The 10000-nt window shown below is 55.5% G+C and overlaps 1 protein-coding gene across 1 annotated transcript in view; it reads right to left on the bottom strand.

The window, feature by feature from the left end:
- The window catches only part of frmd4a (FERM domain containing 4A), a 79563-nt gene that overhangs the window by 67193 nt on the left and 2370 nt on the right, over positions 1–10000 (bottom strand). The window contains exons 2-3 of the mRNA XM_078419378.1: positions 9641–9736; positions 278–362 (exon numbers count right to left, since the gene is read on the bottom strand). Coding sequence (XP_078275504.1) covers positions 278–362; positions 9641–9736 — 181 coding nt within the window. The remainder of the gene's footprint in view (positions 1–277; positions 363–9640; positions 9737–10000) is intronic.

Raw genomic sequence — 10000 nt, 5'->3', positions numbered from 1 at the left:
ATCTCCACCTCACGCTGCCTCGGCAAGGCCAGCAGCATCATCAAGGACCAGTCTCACCCCGGCCACTCCCTCTTCTCCCCTCTCCCATCGGGCAAGAGGTACAGAAGTGTGTAAACGCACACCTCCAGATTCAGGGACAGTTTCTTCCCGGCTGTTATCAGGCAACTGAACCATCCTACCACAACCAGAGAGCAGTGCTGAACTACTATCCACCTCATTGGAGACCCATGGACTGTTGAGACCCTTCGTCAGACTGAGATACAGCCTGCTGTCCTACCTTGTAGATGCAAGACTTGGCGTTGAGGAAGAAGAGTTCGACCGTTGCGTTGTCCTTCAGGTAGGCTATACTCTCGATGTAGAACCTGCCGATACAAGAGGAAGACGTCAGCAAGAACGTGGCCTCCCATTATTTGTGGCCAGCAACATCAGCAAAGACCAGTCGAACCCCGGTCACCCCCTCTTCTCCCCACTCCCAGTGTAGTTTAATTTAGTTTAGAGATCCAGCGCGGAAACAGGCCCTTCGGCCCACCGAGTCCGTGCCAGCCAGCGATCCCCGCACACTAACACTAACCTACACACACTAGGGACAATTTACAATTATACCAAAGCCAATTAACCTCCAAACCTGCACGTCTTTGGAGTGTGGGAGGAAACCCACGCAGGTCACGGGGAGAACGTGCAAACTCCGTACAGGCAGCACCCGTGGTCAGGATCGAACTGCTGTAAGGCAGCAACTCAACCGCTGAGCCACCCCGGGCACTTTCCCCTGCAACCGCACGAGATGCAACACCTGTCCCTTTACCTCCCCCCTCAACTCCATCAAAGGACCCAAACAGTCTTTCCAGGTGAGACAGAGGTTCACCTGCACCTCCTCCAACCTCATCTATTGCATCCGCTGCTCTAGATGTCAACTTATTTATATCGGCGAAACCAAGCGCAGGCTCGGCAATCGCTTCGCTGAACACCTGCGCTCGGTCCGCATTAACAAAACTGATCTCCCGGTGGCCCAGCACTTTAACTCCCCCTCCCATTCCCAGTCTGACCTCTCTGTCATGGGCCTCCTCCAGTGCCATAGTGAGGCCCGCCGGAAATTGGAGGAGCAGCACCTCATATTTCGCCTGGGCAGTTTGCAGCCCGGTGGTATGAACATCGACTTCCCCAACTTCAGATAGCTCCTCTGTCCCTCCCTTCCCCTCCTCCTTCCCAAATCTCCCTCTATCTTCCTGTCTCCACCTATATCCTTCCTTTGTCCCGCCCCCCTGACATCAGTCTGAAGAAGGGTCTCGACCCGAAACGTCACCCATTCCTTCTCTCCCGAGATGCTGCCTGACCTGCTGAGTTACTCCAGCATTTTGTGAATAAATCGCTGAGCCACCCTAATGTTGCCTGCGAACCGCTGGGAAGAACATGTCCCTGAATTTGAAGCGACTGTTTCTTCCTGCCTGCAAAAACGTTGCCTGACCCGCTGAGTTACTCCAGCACTCTGTGAAACGTCACCTATCAGGTTCACCAGGTTAATTCCCGGGATGGCGGGACTGACATATGATGAAAGAATGGGTCGACTGGGCTTGTATTCACTGGAGTTTAGAAGGATGAGAGGGGATCTTATAGAAACATATAACATTCTTAAGGGATTGGACAGGCTGGATGCAGGAAAAATGTTCCCAATGTTGGGGGAGTCCAGAACCAGGGGCCACAGTTTAAGAATAAGGGGTCGGCCATTTAGGACTGAGATGAGGAAAAACCTTTTCACCCAGAGAGTTGTGAATCTATGGAATTCTCTGCCACAGAGGGCAGTGGAGGCCAATTCATTGGATGTTTTCAAGAGAGAGTTAGAGTTAGCTCTTCAGGCTAACGGAATAAAGGGAGACACAAAATGCTGGAGTAACTCAGCGGGGCAGGCAGCATCTCTGGAGAGAAGGAATGGGTGACGTTTCGGGTCGAGACCCTTTCTTCAGACTTTTAAGTTTCAGATTCTTTCCTATAAGGAATCAAGGGATATGGGGAGAAGGCAGGAACGGGGTACTGATTGAGAATGATCAGCCATGATCACATTGAATGGCGGTGCTGGCTCGAAGGGCCGAATGGCCTCCTGCCCCTATTTTCTATGTTTCTATGATAGGAGCAGAATTAGGCCATTCGGCCCATCAAGTCTACTCCGCCATTCAATCGTGGCTGATCTATCTCTCCCTCCTAACCACATTCTCCTGCCTTCTCCCCATAACCCCTGACACCCGCACTAATCAAAGATCTATCTATCTCTGCCTTAAAATACCCACTGACTTGTGGCAAAAAATCCCACAGATTCACCACCCTCTGACTAAAGAAATTCCTCCTCATCTCCTTCCTAAAGGAACGTCCTTTCATTCTGAGGCTGTGCCCTCTGGTCCTAGACTCTCCCACTAGTGGAAACATCCTCTCCACATCCACTCTATCCAGGCCGCTCACTGTTCTGTACGTTTCAATGAGGTCCCCCCTCATTCTTCTAAACTCCAGCGAGTACAGGCCCAGTGCCCACAAACGCTCATCATATGTTAACCCACTCATTCCTGGGATCATTCTTGTAAACCTCCTCTGGACCCTCTCCAGAGCCAGCACATCCTTCCTCAGATACGGGGCCCAAAACTGCTCACAATGCTCCAAATGTGGTCTGACCAGCGCCTCGTACAGCCCCAGCATTACACACACCCCTGTGCCCAGCGCCTGGTACAGCCCCAGCATTACACCCCTGTTCCTTATTCCTCCAGAGCACTAACTGTGATGCCTCTATGCAGTCTGTAAAAAACCCAGATGGCTTGACATGATCGCAGGGAGAGACTAATAAAAGCGATCAAACTTTGATAGAATGGGTGCCAAATGCCAAATGCACAGTTGTGAACGACTTTTATCACCACCTCAGTCATCCAGGGCCAGCGAATCCCTAGGGAATTGGTTTAATTAAATAAATCTGGATTTGAAAACTCATCAATTTGTGTTTATTGTCAGATGCACAAGTACTATCACATAACGTTCAGTTACAAATAGAGGGGTTGCCAACTTCCTCACTCCCAAATATGGGACAAGGTGACGTCACCTCACCCAGCCAGCGGCCACGTGCTCCCGCTCCAACAATGGCGGCCGCCCGGGCCGGGAGGCGGGTTGCTACGCAACCTCCGTTAGGCGGCAGCCGGGCCTACACTGTCCGGGCCTACACTGTCTGGGCCTACACTATCCGGAGCGAAAATGTCAAAAATCTAAAGTGTTGGGACCTAAACTGTCTGGGCCTACACTGTCCGGGCCTACACTGTCCGGGCCTACACTGACCGGACCTACACTGTCCGGGCCTCCACTGTCTGGGCCTACACTGACAGGGCTTTCACTGTCCGGGCATACACTGTTCGGGCCTACACTGTCCGGGCCTACACTGTCCGGGCCTACAGTGTCCGGGCCTACATTGTCCTGGCCTACAGTGTCCGATCCTACACTGACCGGACCTACAGTGTCCGGGCCTACACTGTCCGGACCTACACTGACCGGACCTACACTGTCCGGACCTACACTGTCCGGACCTACACTGACTGGACCTACACTGTTCGGACCTACACTGTCCGGGCCTACACTGACCGGGCCTACACTGACGGGGCCTACACTGACCGGACCTACACTGACCGGGCCTACACTGACCGGACCTACACTGTCTGGACCTACACTGTCCGGGCCTACACTGACGGGGCCTACACTGACCGGACCTACACTGACCGGGCCTACACTGACCGGGCTACACTGACCGGACCTACACTGTCCGGGCCTACACTGTCCGGACCTACATTGTCCGGGCCTACACTGTCCGGGCCTACACTGCCCGGGCCTACACTGTCCGGGCCTACACTGTCCGGGCCTACACTGTCCGGGCCTACAGTGTCCGGACCTACACGTCCGGGCCTACACTGTCCGGGCCTACACTGACCGGGCCTACAGTGTCCGGGCCTACAGTGTCCGGGCCTACAGTGTCCGGGCCTACACTGTCTGGACCTACAGTGTCCGGGCCTGCAGTGTCCGGGCCTACAGTGTCCGGACCTACACTGTCTGGACCTACAGTGTCCGGGCCTACAGTGTCCGGGCCTACAATATCCGGACCTACACTGACTGGACCTACATTGTCCGGGCCTACAGTGTCCGGGCCTACAGTGTCCGAGCCTGCACTGACTGGACCTACACTGTCCGGGCCTACAGTGTCCGAGCCTACACTGACTGGACCTACACTGTCCGGGCCTACACTGTCCGGGCCTACACTGTCTGGACCTACACTGTCTGGACCTACACTGTCTGGGCCTACACTGTCTGGACCTACACTGTCTGGACCTACACTGTCTGGACCTACACTGTCTGGACCTACACTGTCCGGACCTACACTGTCCGGACCTACACTGTCCGGGCCTACACTGTCTGGGCCTACACTGTCTGGGCCTACACTGTCCGGGCCTACACTGTCTGGGCCTACACTGTCCGGGCCTACACTGTCTGGACCTACACTGTCTGGACCTACACTGTCCGGACCTACACTGTCTGGGCCTACACTGTCTGGGCCTACACTGTCCGGGCCTACACTGTCTGGGCCTACACTGTCCGGGCCTACACTGTCTGGGCCTACACTGTCCGGGCCTACACTGTCTGGACCTACACTGTCTGGACCTACACTGTCCGGGCCTACACTGTCTGGACCTACACTGTCCGGGCCTACACTGTCTGGACCTACACTGTCCGGGCCTACACTGTCTGGACCTACACTGTCCGGGCCTACACTGTCCGGGCCTACACTGTCTGGACCTACACTGTCCGGGCCTACACTGTCTGGGCCTACACTGTCTGGACCTACACTGTCCGGGCCTACACTGTCCGGGCCTACACTGTCCGGGCCTACACTGTCTGGACCTACACTGTCCGGACCTACACTGTCTGGGCCTACACTGTCCGGGCCTACACTGTCTGGACCTACAGTGTCTGGGCCTACACTGTCTGGGCCTACACTGACCAGACCTACAGTGTCCGGGCCTACACTGTCCGGGCCTACACTGTCTGGGCCTACACTGTCCGGGCCTACACTGTCCGGGCCTACACTGTCCGGGCCTACACTGTCTGGACCTACACTGTCTGGGCCTACACTGTCTGGACCTACACTGTCCGGACCTACACTGTCCGGGCCTACACTGTCTGGGCCTACACTGTCCGGGCCTACACTGTCTGGGCCTACACTGTCCGGGCCTACACTGTCTGGACCTACACTGTCTGGACCTACACTGTCCGGGCCTACACTGTCTGGACCTACACTGTCCGGGCCTACACTGTCTGGACCTACACTGTCCGGGCCTACACTGTCTGGACCTACACTGTCCGGGCCTACACTGTCCGGGCCTACACTGTCTGGACCTACACTGTCCGGGCCTACACTGTCTGGGCCTACACTGTCTGGACCTACACTGTCTGGACCTACACTGTCCGGGCCTACACTGTCCGGGCCTACACTGTCCGGGCCTACACTGTCTGGACCTACACTGTCCGGACCTACACTGTCTGGGCCTACACTGTCCGGGCCTACACTGTCTGGACCTACAGTGTCTGGGCCTACACTGTCTGGACCTACACTGTCCGGACCTACACTGTCTGGACCTACACTGTCTGGACCTACACTGTCCGGGCCTACACTGTCCGGGCCTACACTGTCCGGGCCTACACTGTCCGGGCCTACACTGTCTGGGCCTACACTGTCTGGGCCTACACTGACCAGACCTACAGTGTCCGGGCCTACACTGTCCGGGCCTACACTGTCCGGGCCTACACTGTCCGGGCCTACACTGACCAGACCTACACTGACCAGACCTACACTGTCCGGGCCTACACTGTCCGGGCCTACACTGTCTGGGCCTACACTGTCCGGGCCTACACTGTCCGGCCCTACACTGTCCGGACCTACACTGTCCGGACCTACACTGTCCGGGCCTACACTGTCTGGACCTACACTGTCCGGGCCTACACTGTCTGGACCTACACTGTCCGGGCCTACACTGTCTGGACCTACACTGTCCGGGCCTACACTGTCCGGGCCTACACTGTCTGGACCTACACTGTCCGGGCCTACACTGTCTGGGCCTACACTGTCTGGACCTACACTGTCTGGACCTACACTGTCCGGGCCTACACTGTCCGGGCCTACACTGTCCGGGCCTACACTGTCTGGACCTACACTGTCCGGACCTACACTGTCTGGGCCTACACTGTCCGGGCCTACACTGTCTGGACCTACAGTGTCTGGGCCTACACTGTCTGGGCCTACACTGACCAGACCTACAGTGTCCGGGCCTACACTGTCCGGGCCTACACTGTCTGGGCCTACACTGTCCGGGCCTACACTGTCCGGGCCTACACTGTCCGGGCCTACACTGTCTGGACCTACACTGTCTGGGCCTACACTGTCTGGACCTACACTGTCCGGACCTACACTGTCCGGGCCTACACTGTCTGGGCCTACACTGTCCGGGCCTACACTGTCTGGGCCTACACTGTCCGGGCCTACACTGTCTGGACCTACACTGTCTGGACCTACACTGTCCGGGCCTACACTGTCTGGACCTACACTGTCCGGGCCTACACTGTCTGGACCTACACTGTCCGGGCCTACACTGTCTGGACCTACACTGTCCGGGCCTACACTGTCCGGGCCTACACTGTCTGGACCTACACTGTCCGGGCCTACACTGTCTGGGCCTACACTGTCTGGACCTACACTGTCTGGACCTACACTGTCCGGGCCTACACTGTCCGGGCCTACACTGTCCGGGCCTACACTGTCTGGACCTACACTGTCCGGACCTACACTGTCTGGGCCTACACTGTCCGGGCCTACACTGTCTGGACCTACAGTGTCTGGGCCTACACTGTCCGGACCTACACTGTCTGGACCTACACTGTCTGGACCTACACTGTCCGGGCCTACACTGTCCGGGCCTACACTGTCCGGGCCTACACTGTCCGGGCCTACACTGTCTGGGCCTACACTGTCTGGGCCTACACTGACCAGACCTACAGTGTCCGGGCCTACACTGTCCGGGCCTACACTGTCTGGGCCTACACTGTCCGGGCCTACACTGACCAGACCTACACTGTCTGGACCTACACTGTCCGGGCCTACACTGTCCGGGCCTACACTGTCTGGGCCTACACTGTCCGGGCCTACACTGTCCGGGCCTACACTGTCCGGGCCTACACTGTCCGGACCTACACTGTCTGGGCCTACACTGTCCGGGCCTACACTGTCTGGGCCTACACTGTCCGGGCCTACACTGTCCGGGCCTACACTGTCTGGGCCTACACTGTCCGGGCCTACACTGTCTGGGCCTACACTGTCCGGGCCTACACTGTCTGGGCCTACACTGTCTGGGCCTACACTGTCTGGGCCTACACTGTCTGGGCCTACACTGTCTGGGCCTACACTGTCTGGGCCTACACTGTCTGGGCCTACAGTGTCCGGGCCTACACTGACCAGACCTACAGTGTCCGGGCCTACACTGTCCGGACCTATAGCGTCCGGACATTCTACAACATTGCAGCGGTTTTGCCAGAGTGCTCGGCACTGTCATGGAGCTGTTTAGATGGGGAGTCTTGGCCGGCACGGGAGCGTTGGGCCGAAGGGCCTGTTTCTGTGCTGTGTGTCTCTACGTGAATCTGTGCCTCTCCCGGACATGTTCCGGTCCTGGACACTAGAGGGCAGAGCAGACTACAGGATGATCAGTGTGTGGGAAGGAACTGCAGATGCCGGTTTAAACCGAAGACAGTCACAGAGTGCTGGAGTAACTCAGCGGGTCAGGCAGCATCTGTGGAGAACATGGATAGGTGACGTTTCGGGTCGAGACCCTTCTTCAGACCGATGTCAGGGAAAAGTGAAAGGAGATATATGGACGATGATGTGGAGAGGTTATTCAAGGTTTCAAGGGCGGGTTATTGTCACGTTTACCAATTAAGGTACAGAAACAATTTGATTTACCACACAGCCAGACGGGAAAAATCACCAAGACACACAACTACATAAACGTCAACAACAACATCCACCACAGCGGTTTCTACACGCTCCTCACTGTGATGGAAGGCACAAACGTACAAACCTCTTCCTCTTTACTCTCCTGCGGTCAGGGCAGTCAAACCATCCCTAGTCTAGGATTTGTTTAGTTTAGAGATACAGCGCGGAAACAGGCCCTTCTGCCCACCGAGTCCGTGCCGGCCAGCGATCCCCGCACACTAACACCATCTACACCTTTACATTCCTACCAAGCCAAGTAACCTACAATAGATAGATAGACAATAGGTGCAGGAGGAGGCCATTCGGCCCTTCGAGCCTGTACGCACCGCCATTCAATGTGATCATGGCTGATCATTCTCAATCAGTACCCCGTTCCTGCCTTCTCCCCATACCCCCTGACTCCGCTATCCTTAAGAGCTCTATCTAGCTCTCTCTTGAATGCATTCAGAGAATTGGCCTTCTGAGGCAGAGAATTCCGCAGATTCACAACTCTCTGACTGAAGAGGTTTTTCCTCATCTCTGTTCTAAATGGCCTACCCCTTATTCTTAAACTGTGGCCCCTGGTTCTGGACTCCCCCAACATTGGGAACATGTTTCCTGCCTCTAATGTGTCCAACCCCTTAATAATCTTATACTTTTCGATGAGATCTCCTCTCATCCTTCTAAATTCCAGTGTATACAAGCCTAGTCGCTCCAGTCTTTCAACATATGACAGTCCCGCCATTCCGGGGATTAACCTGGTGAACCTACGCTGCACGCCCTCAATAGCAAGAATATCCTTCCTCAAATTTGGAGACCAAAACTGCACACAGTACTCCAGGTGCGGTCTCACTAGGGCCCTGTACAACTGCAGAAGGACCTCTTTGCTCCTATACTCAACAATCCTGTACCTCCTTGGAGATGGAGATCGAATCAATGAAAGACAGGCCATTGCTGACTGTTTATGGGGTGAAAACAACAAGATGGTCACTTCACTGTTGGTCTACACAACAACAAGAACCTTAGTTCACTCAAGCCCAGCAATGCCTTGTCTCACATCTTCTGTAGTCAACCTAAAGGTCCACCTTCAGAGCTTCTCAGAAGGCACAGCGGTACAGCCACAGCCTCACAGCGCCAGAGACCCGGGTTGATCCTGACCTCGGGTGCTGTCTGTGTGGAGTTTGCATGTTCTCCCCGTGGCAGGCGTCTGGAACGAGCTGCCAGAGGGGGTAGTTGAGGCAGGGACTATCACAACATTTCAACAACATCCGGACAGGTACATAGATAGGAAAGGTTGGAGGCATTTGGGCTAAACATAGGCAGGTGGGCCTGGTGTAGGTGGGGCACGTTGGGCTGAAGGGCCTGTTTCCACGCTGCACAACTCTATGACTGTTTGGGTTTTCTCCGGGTGCTCCGGTTTCCTCCCACACTCCAAAGACGTGCGGGTTTGTAGGTTAATCGGCCCCCTGTAAATTGCCCCCCAGTGTGCAGGGAGTGGATGAGAAAGTGGGATAACGTAGAGCTAGTATGAGCGGGGGATCGCTGGTCAGCATGGACCCGTTGGGCCGAAGGGCCTGTTTCCGTGCTGTATCTTCCAAGTTACAACTTAACCACATCTTTCCAATGTCGGCATTGAAGGAGAGGTCAATCGGACAGGACCCGAACTTATGGAAGGAGCCATCAGGAGCCTCGTAAGAGGTTAGCAAACTGAGATGTATTCAAGAGTGAGTTAGATTTAGCTCTTAGGGCTAATGGAATCAAGGGGTATGGGGAGAAGGCAGGAATGGGGTACTGATTGTGGATGATCAGCCATGATCACAATGAATGGCGGTGCTGGCTTGAAGGGCTGAATGGCCTCCTCCTGCACCTAGTTCGTATCTATGAGATGCATTACCTGCCTGCCATACAGCACACACTCCTTTAGAAACAGGCTGCCTTCCGTAACCCTGCCGATTAGATGAAATACAGTCC

The sequence above is a fragment of the Rhinoraja longicauda genome, chromosome 23 (assembly GCF_053455715.1).
Source record: "Rhinoraja longicauda isolate Sanriku21f chromosome 23, sRhiLon1.1, whole genome shotgun sequence".
In the NCBI taxonomy this organism is placed as follows: Eukaryota; Metazoa; Chordata; class Chondrichthyes; order Rajiformes; family Arhynchobatidae; genus Rhinoraja; species Rhinoraja longicauda.
This window is presented reverse-complemented; position numbering and strand designations above follow the sequence as displayed.